This window comes from Cynoglossus semilaevis, chromosome 16 (assembly GCF_000523025.1).
Source record: "Cynoglossus semilaevis isolate Cse_v1.0 chromosome 16, Cse_v1.0, whole genome shotgun sequence".
NCBI classification, from domain to species: domain Eukaryota; kingdom Metazoa; phylum Chordata; class Actinopteri; order Pleuronectiformes; family Cynoglossidae; genus Cynoglossus; species Cynoglossus semilaevis.
This window is the reverse complement of record NC_024322.1, coordinates 8121081-8137471: the sequence shown is the minus strand read 5'-3', so window position 1 is coordinate 8137471 and position 16391 is coordinate 8121081. Positions and strand designations below refer to the sequence as shown.

The following is a 16391-nucleotide window of genomic DNA, read 5'->3' as shown; positions in this document are numbered from 1 at the left end:
CAGATCTGTCAGAGGACCTTTGAAATGAGCATTCCTCAGTTCCAGGTCAGGTCTGGTGTATTGATGTGAATGTTACAGTATATTTATAGTTCAATTATGAACTGTCTCAGGCTCTTTTTTCTACCTTGCAGAATTTACACAAGCAGTTCAAGGAGATGGCAGCAGTAATGGACACTGTATAGTGGCTGGAAAATCTATACTGCAGATATTTCCAAATCAATGAAACAATGAGCTTGTATTAGTCTCTCAGCTGTCATAAAAATGTGTGGAGAACTGGGTTCGTCTCCATTGTTGATTTGCGTTTTATTTTATGTTGAAAAATCTGCAAGATGTTAATGAATTGAGACAAAAAACTTGCGGCTCTTTCTGTAACTGTTGTGTTCCGCTGCAAAACTGTTGCCATATGTCTCACATACTCTAATATTTATAACAATCATATTATATTAAGCAACATCGGGTAAACTGTCCCAGTTAAAGGACCTGAGAATTGAGAACTAAATGGTGAAATGGTTGCTAATATGAAAAGGTTGCCACAGCTCAAAAAGTGGAATGGAAATGGAAGTTCAGAGTCTAAACATTTCATTTTCGATTGTATAGTTTCAAAATCTTACAACGTACAACATCTTGTATCTTTTGTTTTATACTTTTCAAATATATTAAAAAAATGTGATTCATTGCTGTCTTTGTATGTGGCTCTTATTTTGTCTGTGTTTTCTCTGTCTTTTCTCAGAGAATGTTTGGTATTCTGTTTGCTACAATATAATTGTGCTTTTGTTTATCATCTGATTATTTTCACATTATTTGCACATTTTATTTTCTTTTGGCACAACTGACATCAAACACCACCATCAGAGTGGAGTGGGTTTCATGTGGCACAGCTGCTATTTCTAGGATGGGTGTATTTGATGGATGGAAATCCACTAATGCACCACCAACCATATCATGTGATTACAGCTGCCCTCTGCAAATCAACACTGCTTGTAAACACTTCATATAACACTGCAGCACATACTGTATAAAAGCCATGTCAAGTCTAGCCCACAGACCAGTAGATGCAAGTCTGCAACATCTTTCTGAAAATGTACTTTTACATTTCTTTTTAGGGTTGGATATAGTGCGCCTGTAAAAATGATTGAAAATCAGATCACTTCCAGGAAAACGTAAAGTGGACATATTATGGAAACTGACTGTCAGGATTATGGTACACACAATCTCATTACTCAATGTGTAACATGTGCGTAATGACAATAAAGGAACCTTAGTCAACAATTTTCCCAGTGTGGGATCAATAAAGTTCAATCTATCCAAATTTAATCTTTATATTTGTGTCTCTGTTGTTTGCCCACTCCTTAAATGACAGTTATGACAACTAAATAGATGGTCATTTTCAACCAAATCATGAAACATTTTATTTAAACATCAAGAAAGCACAATCATTTGCAGTCAGTTGCATAATAACTATGTTTAGTGTTTGGCTTTTTATATTATATTTATATTTGCACATTTATAACCACTTTTTGTTAATTATTTTTGGCTAATATAGTAGTTTTTACGAATCCAGCTACTTCTAGCCTATTGTTATAGTTACTTTTGGCTGACTTACATTATTTTTGGCAAATTGTGGACAATCTTGAGTTTTTTAAAATATTTATTTTCTCTACATAAGCAATACCTTTAAATAATGAATCGTTCCTGCTGTGCAGTATGTTTTGCTAACTCGTTGTCATTGTCAAGGCTTCGTTCTGAAATAACTGCTAGCTACTGTAAATGACCTGTAATTTATTTTGAGCATATCTAGCCCTGACGGCCATTTAATGCACCTTACACAACCAGTAACAATAACAAGGAAGTGCGTATTAGTGACAAATGTGAGAATAATTTATTATCTACGGTTTCACTACTAAGCTACATCTATCGCCAACTAACAAAAAGTTCTTGTCAGAAGTGGGATTCGAACCCACGCCTCCATTCGGAGACCAGAAGTCCCGTTCACAGGAAGGTGGAAACCTTGAGTCTGGCGCCTTAGACCGCTCGGCCATCCTGACAAGTGGTGAAAGGTACCGTATTATTTTCTGTTCCTATTTTCTAATTAAATTATTACGCCTTCGACTTCTTATTTGGTGATATATATTTTGGTTCTCATAAAGCTAGTTGTGCTATATGTTTTGCTAACTTCTCAGTAATTTTACTTAGCTATAAAGTCGGACATTTTTTAATCATTGTTATATATTACGTTTTATGTGGTGTACATTTGCTAGTTTTAAGCGGAAACGTAATCATGCCTTATTTAAACTTGGTTTAATCTGTTTATGTTGTATGTTTTGTCGTTATAAAACGGAGAAATGTCCAACCATAATTCTATAATCTTATTTAAAATGCTCTGGAAAAGCTGTGAAATCCTTTGCAAAACTAGGTGCCAAAATCCAACCTGGCCCCACTTGAAATACCCTCCTACCACTCTTAAAAACTTTAACCCCTTCTGCTTTACAGTATTTGACAAAGGTCTGCCTTCACGACTCCTGCTGGCAGCCATCACCATGGTGAAAAATAAACGGTAGAGAGCCTAAAGGACACGTGCCATCAGAGCTGCAAAAAAGAAACCGCTTTCCCAGAAAAGAGACTACCAGTTACTCTTATGGAGACTTGGGAGTGTTGCAGCCTCCTCCAGTCACGTTTCACACACAGACAAGAGTCTGGGTGCTGCCCACTCCTCCAGCACATGGGATGGTTGGGCGGGTCGTCAGTCAGGGCGCACAGACAGCTGCTCCACCTCCAAGCAGGCGTTTGGAGAAAGAAAGGAGGATCACATTCAGATCACTCCAAGGAGACCAACTAAGAGGCAAAAGTACTGTGTATTATTTTATTTTTTATACAGCAGACTTGAAGTGTGAGCTCAGGTTTGATGCAACAGGAATTATTTCGGGCAGGAGTTAGAAGTGAATGCGTGGTTTGGCTGCTAGTTCAGGAGGAGCAACGTCAACAGTAGAAATCAGATCTGAGAGCGACTTGTGTTTACACAGAAGCCATCCACAGCCACGTTTCAGCAGGCAGGCAACGCACAACCTGTCCTGCCAGCCTTGGATTTACAGTAACGGCGCTGTTAAAGGGCTGACTTCCTGCCGACACAGTCAAGGACGCACAATATTTTGTTTTTGTAGGTCCTTTATGCAAGATTCATTTTGATTAGCATGCAGACTTGCAGCTGATGGACAGGACAGCCTGAGCACATGTTTGTGCACGTAGACGATCGTTTCCTCGTGTGAACTTTCACTCTGGATGTAAAAGTGTTTTGCAAACTAACCTCCAAAAACTACGCCTGACTTGTGCTGCAGCCTGCAGGGGATGCTATCGTTGCAACTCGTTTCAATAAAAATCTGTTCTTAGAACCACAGAAGTATTCAGAGTGCCCGTGGTCGACATGGAGAGCCCCGAGGAGAAGGAGAATAGCCCTCCCAAGTCGGAGAAGAGGTTCTGGCTGAGTTACATCGGCTGGTCGTCGCTGGACAGGAGGACCACTCTGCCCATGCTGCCGTGGTTGGTGGCCGAGATCCGCAGGAAGAGTGAGAAGGGAGACTGCGGCCCCACGGTACTTTCCCGGGAGGTCCAGCTGGTCCTCAACCCTCCTTTCGTGCGCTGCGTCCCGGCCAACAGCAACAACTCCTCCGTCTTTATCTTCGAGCACAAGGCGCAGCTCATCTCCAGGTTCATCCACAACAGCAATGATCTGGCCTACTTTGCTTATCTCATGAAAGGACAACCGGACAACCCTGAGTCTGAGATGTCCTGTCACGTCTTCAAGGCCTCCGACCCAAACCAGGTGTGCAGAATTTATTGCTCGAAAACTTTAACATTTTTAATCAAAAAATTAAAAATGAAAGTGTAAATTCTGTAGACTCAAAACCAGGAAAGGTAAAGACAGTTTTCTTTAGGACAGTAAATAAAAATCCAACAAGATTGTCCAAAGTCTGACAAGGGGACCAACTGTGGTACACACACAGATTTTATATGGCCTACACCTAAAATAGTTGTTTGTCCAGCCATCACCCTGCTAGTTTAGTTTCTTGTTTCAAGTGCATTTGGAAACAGTCCCAGAGTAAGATTTTTTATTTATTTATTTTTTTCTGGTCTAGCATTTACTTGACTGTCCTTCATCATTATTTGCCACATATTTTGCATACATTAAGTCACTTAAGTGAAATCTTAAGTATAATTTACCCAAACAGAAAATAAAAAGGAGAGAACCAAATAGCATCCTCTCAACATTGTGGGTAACTAATGTCCTATGATTACTGTCAGTGCTTTAAAAGCGTAGGAAAATAAATTTGTTTATAAATGTAGTGAATGATATGACAAAATACATATAATATTTTGTAAAAATCATTGGGAACAGGGTAGTTTTTTTGTAAACCACTTAACAGGTGTTGTTGGTTGATTTTGGGCCATTATGAAAAAGCAGATGACACCTCTGTCATCTCACATGACTTGGCCAACATCTCCAAATTTCTTAAAAAAAATTGAAGCCACTGCATTTTCACTAATTACACCCTCACAGTGAGGCGTAGCATTCCATTTCACATTAGGGAGGATTTTTACAATTAAGGTCTTAAAAAATAAAAAATAATATGATGTCAAATGTGATTGAAGCAAATGTTATGATGCTCTGTCAGACGGCAGCTGGATGTGTAAACTCCAAACAAAGGAAAGTCTTCACTTAGACGTCCTTAAGGCCACGGAGGTCCAAACATGTTTGCTTTGGCATTAAGTATTTAGGCCACCAATCTGTTGAGGGAAAAACCAGAGCAACATGGATTTACTTTCATTTGTTTTTGTTTTGGAGAGCATTAATCCCACCATCCCTGATCTCTAATAAGGATCACCATAAACTCCTGGTTGGTGCTCTTGCTGTGATGAAAATGGATTGAGTCAGCACAATTTAACATGCTGATCAGTATTGCACCCTTAGGACATAAACTGCAAGATGGGGTAAATGGCCCAAACCAGTCCTGCTTTTAAGGACTTTCCTGAAGTCATAGGTCTTTCATGGGTGTTGACATGATCATGTCATTGGTGTTTGATGTAAAATGCATAAAAAAGTATTTTAGATACTGTAAAATACTACAGTGCAAAAGGCGGAAAAAATGTTTTTCTCATTCTTGAGTGACCAATTGCAGTATTTAAAAAAAACAAATGACCTGAAGGAAAAAGATTATTAAATTAAAATTAAATATTATTGTGGGCCATACATCACCAGACCAAACCAAATCTGATTAGATACATTAAAGACGTCAGTGATCATGATGTCCCTGGGATGAATCCATAATATTTTCAAAACAGTTCTGTCTGCCTAGCTGATCCATGGTTCTTCATCTGCTCCGTTGTTTTGTTGGAGTCTTTCCACTGTCTGCTATTTGTCAGTCACATGCTTTTGTAATGTCTTTTGTTTGTTTAGGCAGTGTTTGGCCCGTGTTGTGATCGCATGTCAAGTGAAGCGCTGTCCAACTAAAAGTGGAACAAGACTCATTTTGTTATGATTACGATTGTTGTTAAGTTAGCTTGTTATTAGTTAAATTGCTTGCAACAAATCTGATAACTGGAAATGGCTCAGTAAGAACAACCTGAAGGCAGGGATATCGCCACCCAGAGTAGATTTAGCAACTGCTAATGAGCTGATTCCCTTCCTGTGTTTTAAGACCTGGACAAGGACGATTGGCCCACAAACTTAGCTTTACAGAGTGTAGCACAACGGTTTATCTGTTTATATGCCTGTAAGTTAGCTGGAAGTAAAGTTGTGAAGAAATTTGTCGCTTATTCTTCTCCGACTGTGAGGTTACACATGTGTCACACGTGTGTCTTCACTTGCATTGTGTTCACTTGTTGAACCTGTTTCGTTCCACGAACCAGGAAAACACGGCAAATAGTGATCACACAAACGGATATCCACGTGTTCAGTGCACGTTTTTAAATCAAACTCACACATGTCTGTGTTAGGGCATGTTCTCTGTGGTATAAGAACGAAAGGAGGAAACGTCAGTGCTGCTTAGACATATATCTAAAACCTTCAGGGAGGAGAAACTGGTTTGGCAGCCAGTGACGTAGGAGCATGTGGAAAGAGGACCATGTGGAATGTATGGGTTTGTCTGTCAACACACTGCTGCAGTCAGAGTTTATGATCTATTTTTTTTTATTTGCTGATTTACTGATAACTATATCTTAATATCATTTTGTTTTTATCTTGACCCAGTTTGAAAACGTGGCTAAATTCTGCCTTTAATGTATTTCTGGGTGAGAGGCTTGTTTTCATATCTATTCTCAGCTGTTGATGTGTCGGGACACTTTGTGCAGACCCACAGGGAAGGCGTGTGGCACAATGTGAATGGTTTAACAGAGGATGACACACACACACACACACAGGGTGTCTTCAGAATCAGTGTATTTAATAAACACAGAAATGAAAAAGCTCTTCCTGTGAAGAACAGTTCACCAAGAAGAGCCTGCCGTAAAGTTGGAATGTACTGTAGTTGTTCTTTGTTTGAGCAAGTCTGACTCCCTCAACTTGAAATATGACTTTAGTTTGCCCTTTATTTTATCATTAACAACTTCCTACCCAGCTGTTCTTGGTCATGCATAGTGAAAGGCACTCAGCGCTCCCTCAGCCAACACTGGACTTCTGTTTCTTCTGTCCATGACAACGTACATAATCCATCAGAATTTTATTTATGAAATATTGACTCTATGTGTAACTTTAAACTGAGCATGTGGTGCACACACAGGGCCGGAGGGAATATTGTTAGACTGAATTTGCCTTTAAAATGATTGACAATGATTTACTTAAGAAGTAAAGCGTTATTACAGAAAAAACTACAAAAAACACTCCCTAAATACTCCAAACAGAAATATGCCGGTATCTAGATGTGGAAAATGAGCATTATCCACTTAAATGTAGTCACCAATGAACAGAAGTTTCTTAAAACACTGTGGAAAATGAGTGAATGTTTGTGCAGAATTGCTTCAAAATACAAAAAGAGTCCAAATTCACACGCACTTTTGCTCTCACTTGGATCTTGACAATTGAGGAGTCACCGAAGTTCTGTCATTTTGGGACCTGATCAGTCTGCCTCAGAGCCAGGTTTAGGGTCAAAAACCTGTTTCAGAGCTACAGCACCTTTATGAAGCTTTCCTTGCAGTTTTATTCATTCTGATCCGTTTGTGTTACCATAACACAAAGAGTGTTTTCTTAGTCACCTGTCACTGTTTGGACAAGCTTGTTCTTCAGCCCCACCTGTGTTACAGACGTAAGTCAGTGGAGGTGATGCAGCTCAGTCACCGCCTCTGAACATGATCATATTTTCTAAACCAGCTATTAAAGCAGCATGGTATCATGGAAACTCAAACGGAGAAGACAATATTGTTACAGTGTCCATGTGTAAAAACTAACACAACTAACGACACAGTTAGTAGAATATTATAGAAAACATTGGATTATTACCTGTATGTTTATTTACTGACAAAAATAGTAATACAGTGAGGCAGGGGTGTGCAAACGTTTTTCGAGGACCAAGTTTGATCCTAATATTTTGAGTGTGTGTCATGTTTACTATACATGCTTAAAAAGAGTATTGTGTATTTTAGGGCAGGTTAGACCAAAGAACTTAAGAATCCAATGTTTGTGAATGCTTCTGTTTTTTTCCCATGTTGAAAGGAAGGTTATTAATAAACAGCTGTTTGCTACAAGTTCATGGCCCATAAATTATCTAATTGGTACCCAAACGCACCAAAATAAAAAAAATAAAATGACTGAAAAGTTAAAAACGAATGGTACACATCATTAGCGCAAATTATGGTTTAAAAATCAAACAAAAAGCAAAGGCACGGAAAAATAGATTAAGAATAAACCAAAATATGTAAATGCTAACAAGAATGCTAAACATGGCTAAAAACATGACGCAGCTGAAATTTGCTCAAAACCTTTCTACTCATAACAGTTTAATAGTTAATAGTTTAATAATCGCTAAGCAGGATAGTAGCTGAATGTAAGCCAAAGATGCTAAATCATTTTTGACACAAAAACTGTGCAAATATCACAGTTGGTCCCCTGGCCATGCTTTGGGAAGATCAGCTGTGGAACATTTGGTTAAAGATTAAAGGAGACATTCATTCAAAGTTACAGCTTATATTTGCTGTAAACATTAACACAACACAAAGAGTAAAACAGCAGAAGGAGAATACAGTTAGTATCAAATGTTTTTCTAACTTTGTACAGTTGCAACGTGAGAACACACATTTAGACGGTTGTAAAATCAGTGAAACTCAAGCCAATCTGTCAGTCTGACACCAGTTGTGATATTACGTAGCAAAGCAAGGTCACAGTTATGCTGCATTTTCAGATATTGTGTAGAGACTTAACCAAACTCTGGCCCTAAGTTTAACCTCAGGCACATGAAGATATTAAGCTATTTCCTCCCTGAGGTTTAGAAGTTGTGCAAAGTGTCTTTCAGTGGTTATGATGTAGACATTTAATGGCAGACGCAGCTGTTTATTTTTAAAATAAACACAACCTTTTAGCATTTGTTTCCTTCTCTAGATCAGGGCATTCATGTACTGACTGTCTTTAGGTACATTTTTTGAGCCATGCCCTAGAATATAGAAAAATCTTTGAGTTTTAATTTTAGGTTTTAAATACTTAGATAAAACCTAAAAAGATCACCCAAAAAGTGCAATAAAAACAACCTATAATTAGTAAAGTAATTTTCATAAATTAATTGTTAATTAATTATACAATATTATAACAAACTCTCTTGATCAGGCTCTCAAAAAAGTAGGGGATTTCCAACTGACATTCCTATTAAAATTTCACTTTTTTTTTCATTTTTCGTAGGGTCATGGGACCACGAAAGGAGACATCCATTCACACTCACATTCATACCTCTGTTTAATTTGGAAGGAAAAATTAACTTCATTCTGCACCAGTTTGGAGTGTGGAGAAAAGCCACACACACACAGATATAATGTGCAGTTCCGTACAGATTATTTAAGTTAAACTAGAGGAACACATTTGTGTCATCATGCATTGCTCTGCTCCCGTTCGCAGCCTTATCTCCTTATTTCTGTGTCTCTGTTTTCACTCTTATCTTTTATTGACACACTGATAACACACGTGTCTCTGAAGGAAGCCTAATTAGGCCTAATGGCAGATGCAGTGGGAGGGAGTGTTGTTGCCGTTCTCATTCCCCGAGGATCGTGTGAGAAATACACACACGTACGTGGGTGCACCTACTGTGTGATCAGATGTTATTAAGACTATTATAACAGACAGATTTGACATGACCTCAGCTGTGCTGTAGAGTATTAGAGACTCCTCAGCTCAGGTCAGGAGGTCAATCCTGTTGTTTGGTGTCTCTCTAAGCTCTAACGCTGCAGTTTTAGCTGCAGGAGCTCGAGATCCTCGACGTTGATTTGTGGAAAATAATGTCTATAAATCCACATGAAAAAGGATAGGGTTTTAATTAGTCTAACTCGTTGCTCTTCCTACCACACCCAGATGAAGGAGCGTCTTCAGTGGGAACAGTAGAAATAATTAATCAGATTAAATGGTGCTGCAGTCTCCTCTTACTCATGTATAATCCAGCAGATCCTTCACATGTTGAACTGGCTCCGTTATACATTTCTCTGTGTGACGTGATGCTCCAGAACACAGAGGTATCACATGACAGCGCAGACAGTGAATCTTAGCTTCTCCTTGAGCAAAACCAGTTAGTGTCTGTACACGATTGCAACATGTTTTGGGCTATTTATGTGCAGACAGCACACAGTCTACAGTCTGTGAGGCAGAGTAAAAATTAACTTTTTTTAACACTGGCAACAGTTTTGTCCGGATGAAAGAAAAAAAACTCTGGATAATTTCCAACAAAATCCAGATTAATGTTAATTGTGCTACATTTTTCCAGTAAATCCTGGGCTAGGCTTTGAGTGATCACTTGTTCTAAGAGGTCACTTTTGGAGCTTCTTACACTCATTATTTTGTGTAGGTTTTAGTATGCAGGGCTGTCCTATCAGCTAACCTGTAGCTATGTCACCTTTTTCATTTTTAGACCCTCATTTTTTAAACCAATTTTTTAAAAATATTTTATCACCAAATATCAATATATCACCTAAAGATATATATATTTACCATTAGCTACATAATTGAGTCAATCATTTTTGGCTAATTGGTCAATTTCAGTTAACCTTTATCATGTTTTCCAACATTCATATTTTTTGCTAATTATTAGCAATACTGAGCTTACGTACTTACTTTTAAAATTACAAATTATGTGATCACAATATTTTATTTTTATATACCATGTATTTACTGTATTTCTAACTGATACTGCTAGGTGCATATTTTTTCCTTAAATGCTGCGTCTGTGTCAGTTGTTGTCTGGTGGTTGTATTTACTCCACAGTTCATCTTTTCCTGTTTGAAGCTTGTTTCGTTCCTTTTTTGTGTGCCACCTATAATCTACTTTGTTACATAACTTCCTTCTCTGGTCCATGTTATAAATACATTTGCTCAACAGTCTGTTAGCAGTAGGTCTGCAGCTCTTATCAGATACAATACATGTGTCCACTGTTTTCCCTCGGTGTTCATTATTGTCTTAAACACAGTATGAGACTGACCTTGGCTCTGGCTCCATATCTTGTGACTCATTTCTCCACCGTCTTCTGAGGTTTCCATCGAACTCTCCATTGTTGAAGTGAAGGATGGGGAGGTTTTGTGTTCACACTGTTGCTCCACCACTCTTTGATTTTCTGTCCTGACTTGTTTTTGTTTGTTTTTGTTGTATGAATGAGCGTAGAGACGTTGGTTGCCTCTGCAGGTGTGAAGCACAGTTTGTCACTGGAGCAAAATAAAACCTGTGACCTTCAAGGCCCTGATTTCCTATTTTGTCCCTCAGTAGTGGGTGTGGGTGTTCCCATGATGGCTGTTTGCCTAAGTATGATTCCATTGTAGTGTTTGGTCTGGCTGTCAGTCTGTTGTGGACTGGATTGGAGCCAGTGATGTAACTGAATGTCATGTCGCTCCTCAGTGTGATCTCTGTGCACTGGTAATTTGGTTTATTATGACTTAAGGTAACAACAAGTGCTGTCTAAATGAATGATCTAATCAGATTACAGTTGTCAACATATTTTAATCCATGCACGTTTGCATGTTTCCAGTAATTCCACTGTCCATCCACTAACCGTTGCTCTAGTACAGTGTCGATACACATGTTATTTACACACACTATGGAAACAGAGTTTTTGTTTCACAAATCACCTAAGGCTTAAAATACCTAAGACATTTGTGGATTTTGTGGAAGACGACATAGAGATGCAAAAGCAGAGGAGGGTGTATATTGTGGTAAATATATTGTGGTCAAGATGAATAAAGATGGAATATAAAGATCATACCTTTTTCTCCCTTTTCTTTTCCTGTGCGTCACTCAGGCAGACAGCGTTAGGATTTTTCTATTGTTCAAGTGCAGACTGGTGTTGCTTCTGTTTTCACCAGCCTCATTTCCAAAGCCTTTGTTTTGGTTTTGCATTTAAATGTCATCCTGTTAATCATATCCCATTGTTTCACTGTTCTTTTATGTATGTTTTATTTCCCAGGTGGCAGAGGTGATCGCCAGTATTCGCCAGGTGTCCAAATCAGCCCTGAAGGAAGAAACCAAGCCCAAACAGGAAAATGATGAAGCCTTCTACAACTCCCAGAAGTATGAAGTACTTTACTGTGGCAAGGTAGAATCTGTTTCTATGCAGAATCCTCAAACTTGATTGTTTTTACTTGGTCTGTTTCTATGCAGAATCCTCAAACTTTTTGATTGTTTTTACTTGAGGAAAAAGTAACTGGATGATTGTTATGTCCAGGTGACAGTGGGACACAAGAAGGCTTCGGCCACGCTCATCGATGATTGCATCGATAAGTTCCGTCAGCATGAGTTGGAGCAAAAGCGTTTGCGACTCAACGGTCGACAAGGCTCCACTGAAAATACTCCTGTGGAATTCTTCATGGGGAGTGAAGGCGATCCACTGTCGGCTGCTCTGAAGGAGAGCACAGAAAACCAGCCGCAGGACGTGACTGGAGCTGGAGGTAAAGGAACAGCCAGAGCTGTTTTAAAAAATAAATCCTGTTTTGATGGAATGATTCAGGGTTGGGCTCCTGTTCTCCTTTGGTGACATTGGTTGAGTTTATACTTTTATTTAGATTCAGGGTTGGGCTCCTGTTCTCCTTGGGTGGCATTGGTTGAGTTTATACTTTTACATATAACATTTATATGTATTTTACAACTAACTTTAAACTGAGTTTTGGAAACATTCTCAGTTTTTCCCATAGGTCAAGGACTTCCTTCCACTGCCAGCCAGAGCAGCCTGAGAGGATCCTTCCCAGAATGCATTCTGGAGGACTCTGGATTTGAGGAACCTCAGGAGTTTCGCACCCGCTGCAGCAGTCTTGCTGGGAGTCTGCAGAAGAAACCTGGTGAAGGGGTCATCATAGCTCCGAGTCGACGCAGGCACGCCAGCGCTCCGAACCACGTTCAGCCGTCCGACGCAGATAAGAACCGTACCATGCTCTTTCAGGTAACGTGCAGCAGGCTTCATTTCAGCTGCTGCGGCCCTGGGTTCAGAATGTGTTTGGAGTTATCTTACCTCTAAGTTCAACTGTCAGACTGTTTACGCTGAGAAGATTTATCAAAGTGTTTGTCTCACATCTAATCCAGTGCTTTCACATACCTTTACTGAACCAAGGGATGCACTTTATTTACAATACAGTCATCATTGTGCAGTAAATCGCCAATTATGTGCGTTTGCTGTATAGTTGCACAACACACAGTTAACAGTTTACACTGGATTTACTCCCAATTGCACAGCTTAGTTAGTTTTATGGACAAATGCAAAGTTACGCTGTATTTCTGACTTTCAGATTGATGTTTTCTTTCTCACGCCTGCTGCCTCATAAACTGTCTTTACAGAGTTTATCTGTTGTTCCAGAAAACCAAACGCCTGCAGGCCTCAGAGCTGTTTACCGTTTAAAAAAAACTCCTCCCTGCCTCAGCCTCAGCTCCAGCCTCTGAGCCTGTTGCTGCTGCAAATCATTTTTATGTGCACGTGGCCGACAGCCATAATGCACGGACGGCCTCTGCCATGTGTTCAGTTGAGCTACTCTGGCAGAATTTGTGACATAGGTGCTACTCATGATGAAATGTAGGGCTGTTATGTTACAGCTGCTAAGAAAAGTCTACAAAGCCTGGGTGAATTTAAGTTGTTTTTTTTACCATGTCAAACAATGACACAACAATATATATTTTTTGGAACTGCAGGTTATTATGTCTGTTCAGAAAATGACCACTGTTGTCTATCATTCTGTAATGGTCAAGGAGGACATTTTTGGCCATATTTCTAAAAAGTACAATTGGTAAAAGAAGAATGGCAACTTTTATTGTTTTGCAACTACATTATTTCCTTGTCTCCCTGGTGAGTTTTGGATTAACCTACTTTGAAATGTACTGGTTAGAATTGTTTTTAAAGATTAGCAAGGTCTCATGTCCTTGACCTCTGCCAAGTAGTGCAATGACAGTACTGTGTCAAAGGTCCTGGGAAACGAGAGTGATTGTACTGTCACTGATTGTACTAATTTAGATCAAAATGCTGGCATTTTAACAAGGAGTGTGTAGACTCTTTATTGCCTCTGTTTGGGAAACACCCGTGCTGCAGCAGAGTGAACCAGCTGCCATTCATGAAGCTAATTTTAAAAACTAGAGCACTCAATATGACACAGCGGAGTCGATTACATGGAGAGTCAATGACCCAGACCTGGTTACATTGATTGTTCTGAATGTGTTTATATGTATGTGTGTGTGTGTGTGTGTGTGTGTGTGCGGGTGCGTGTGCGTGTGCATTTGTTGTCTGTCATTGAACAAACCTTTTGTCACTCCATACTTACATCCATGTTTAGTTTCCAACAATGAAGTAAAACAGACTGTAACCACTGTTACGACCCCCTCTGACCAACGTTCACTTCACAGGTGGGTCGTTTTGAAGTCAACCTCATTAGTCCAGACAGTAAGACTGTGGTGCTGGAGAAGAACTTCAAAGAAATCTCATCCTGTTGTCAGGTTGGTTTATTTTTACCTTCTGTGTTTACACTAGGAGTGTTTCTCTTGTGTCTCTGCTGCAGTTACAGGCAGAGGATACACCTGATGATGTTGGTGATGACATCAGGGTCTTTAAATTCCTAATTTAGTAAAAAATGACATAACCATTGGTTCTGTAGAAATATTAACGTCCACCGTCTAATATCTTAAATGAACAGCCTTAATGATGACATGAAGCAGGTTTTATTGGTTTGACTTACAAGGTCAAATTCAGTAAATAAAAATACTTTAAGGTATCTGTGTTAAACAAGCACATGAAAAAAACTGTTTTGGGCAGATTTCAGCCCTTAACCAACTTTCACCACAAGGAAAAGTGACCAATCCCTACATCTGAAAGCAGCTAAATGTTGCTACAGTAGGCTGAAGGTCAGTAAACCAGTGGTTAGCCAAAAGCTTAAGAATAAAAATGGGCTCTAAAAGGAAAGATGGATGCACAAACGTTGGTCAAAGGTTTGCTAATATGCCAAATTTTTATATCTTTTAATTCTCTGTTTTTTTGTTACCAATTCATTCTCAAATGCTCAAATGGTGTGATGTAACTTTGTTGTAAGCGTCTACAATTAAAGGAATATTATTCTTACTTAGGAAGAAATAAGTTCAAAAGTAAACAACACAGAATATAAAAGGTCATCAAGACACACATTCCCTGGCTGGAGTTTCTAACTTCCTGTTTCTCTTGACTCTCACACAGGGAATCAGGCAGACCGACCATTTTGGGTTCATCTGCAGAGACCAGTCAGAGTCTGGGCAGAGTCAATATGTCTGCTATGTGTTCCAGTGTGCCAGTGAGTCTCTGGTGAGTCACACAACACATTCGACTGTGTGTGTGTGTGTGTGTGTGTGTGTTTTCAATCTTACTGAATTTAATATGTGGTTTGTGTCAGGTGGATGAGGTGATGCTCACCCTGAAGCAGGCCTTCTCCACAGCGGCGGTCTTACAGAGCAACAAAACCCTCATCCAGCTGTGTGAAAACTGTCCCATGCATAAATTGCACAAGCTCTGTGAGCGGATAGAAGGTGAATCCACATCCTCTCTGGATTCATTCATGAATAAATTAAAGTGTGATATGGTGTATTTGTCTGAGTTAAACTAAGGTGTTTTTTTCTAACCCTCAGGTCTCTATCCACCCAGAGCAAAGCTAGCCATTCAGAAATATCTGGCACAGCTGATGGACAATGAGCAGGTTGAGATTTTTGAGCGTGTTCAGGTGAGGTTTGCTGGAAGAAGGGTTGTAATGGTACAGAAAAGCCAAGGTTACATGTACATTTTCAGTACGAAAAGAAATGCGGAAAATGGAAAAAAAAAAAAAGGTTTGATATGAATACATGTCCCATTACAGCCCTAATTTTTACCCCTTTTTGGCACTAAAGTGCACTTAAGTGTGCTGAATTCGGCTTCTATAAAAAACACATTTGTTTCATGTGAGTCATTTCTAATGTTGTGTTTCCACTCCTGGTGCGTTACCGTGTCCGCAGAGACTGAAGCCTGGTTCAGACCAGGAGGAGAATGAGCTGGTGATCCTACATCTGAGGCAGCTGAGTGAAACCAAACAAAAGACCCACCTTCACATCGGTGAAGCCCCTCAGGTAAACCTCTTCTGCAGTTCCCACCAAGTTATAATAATAAAAAAAATTAGTAAATGCTGAATGTGAATGATCATGAAGCATTTAGTTCATAATTAATGAACTGTCACTGTGGACAAGGCCACACGGGGATTGTAAAAAAAAAAGCTGTTGAAAACACCTGTCTGTGTATATGTATTAATTAGATTATACTCACACTACAATGGATTTTTTAGATGTGTAAATTTTCCACATCACGAGTTTAAAAGTAACATTAACAAAAAGTCATACTAAGCTGAAATCAAGTAACAATACATGAATTTAAATGATTTCTAAAGAAAAAAATATAAAATATAATATTGATTCCATGCCTTTCTTGTTCTTTGTCCTTGTTTGACAGAATGCAGCAAACTCAGCGTCAGACAGCTCAGCCTCCAGCAGTCGCTTCAAACTCGACATTCTGAAGAATAAAGCCCGCACCTCCCTCACTAGCTCTCTGGAGAATATCTTTGCAAGGGTGAGTCTGGAGAGAGACTGTTTTGTTTTTTCTTCTCTATTTTTAGCTTTTCTTTAATTCTAACATTCTCTCTTCTAAAGCTGTCCCTTTTTAAAAGAAATCAAGCTCAAACTAATTTTAGATGTCACACTAGAACCT

At 39.2% G+C, this 16391-nt stretch overlaps 2 protein-coding genes and 1 non-coding gene across 9 annotated transcripts in view; 2 read left to right on the top strand and 1 right to left on the bottom strand.

Moving 5' to 3' along the window:
- Window positions 1–675, top strand: part of commd6 (COMM domain containing 6) — a 3858-nt gene extending 3183 nt beyond the window's left edge. The window contains 2 exon segments of the mRNA XM_025063876.1: window positions 1–45; window positions 132–675. The exon segment at window positions 1–45 is cut by the window's left edge and continues 49 nt beyond it. Of these exon segments, the coding sequence (XP_024919644.1) occupies window positions 1–45; window positions 132–182 (96 nt within the window). The 3' untranslated portion in view covers window positions 183–675.
- Window positions 676–1936: 1261 nt separating this feature from the next.
- trnal-caa (transfer RNA leucine (anticodon CAA)) lies at window positions 1937–2045 on the bottom strand. Its single transcript has 2 exons — window positions 2008–2045; window positions 1937–1982 (listed from the first exon to the last, which is right to left on the bottom strand). It is a non-coding gene; the product is annotated as a tRNA-Leu (tRNA).
- A 447-nt stretch (window positions 2046–2492) lies between these two features.
- tbc1d4 (TBC1 domain family, member 4) overlaps window positions 2493–16391 on the top strand; it is a 30972-nt gene continuing 17073 nt past the window's right edge. Inside the window, exons 1-10 of one of the 7 annotated variants that reach the window (XM_025063845.1) lie at window positions 2493–3817; window positions 11631–11759; window positions 11889–12111; window positions 12343–12599; window positions 14045–14134; window positions 14865–14969; window positions 15058–15190; window positions 15290–15381; window positions 15650–15760; window positions 16137–16253. In XM_025063845.1, the coding sequence (XP_024919613.1) occupies window positions 3419–3817; window positions 11631–11759; window positions 11889–12111; window positions 12343–12599; window positions 14045–14134; window positions 14865–14969; window positions 15058–15190; window positions 15290–15381; window positions 15650–15760; window positions 16137–16253 (1656 nt within the window). In that variant the 5' untranslated portion in view covers window positions 2493–3418. The remainder of the gene's footprint in view (window positions 3818–11630; window positions 11760–11888; window positions 12112–12342; window positions 12600–14044; window positions 14135–14864; window positions 14970–15057; window positions 15191–15289; window positions 15382–15649; window positions 15761–16136; window positions 16254–16391) is intronic. The other 6 variants (XM_025063846.1, XM_025063847.1, XM_025063850.1 and 3 more) reach the window with 6 other exon arrangements.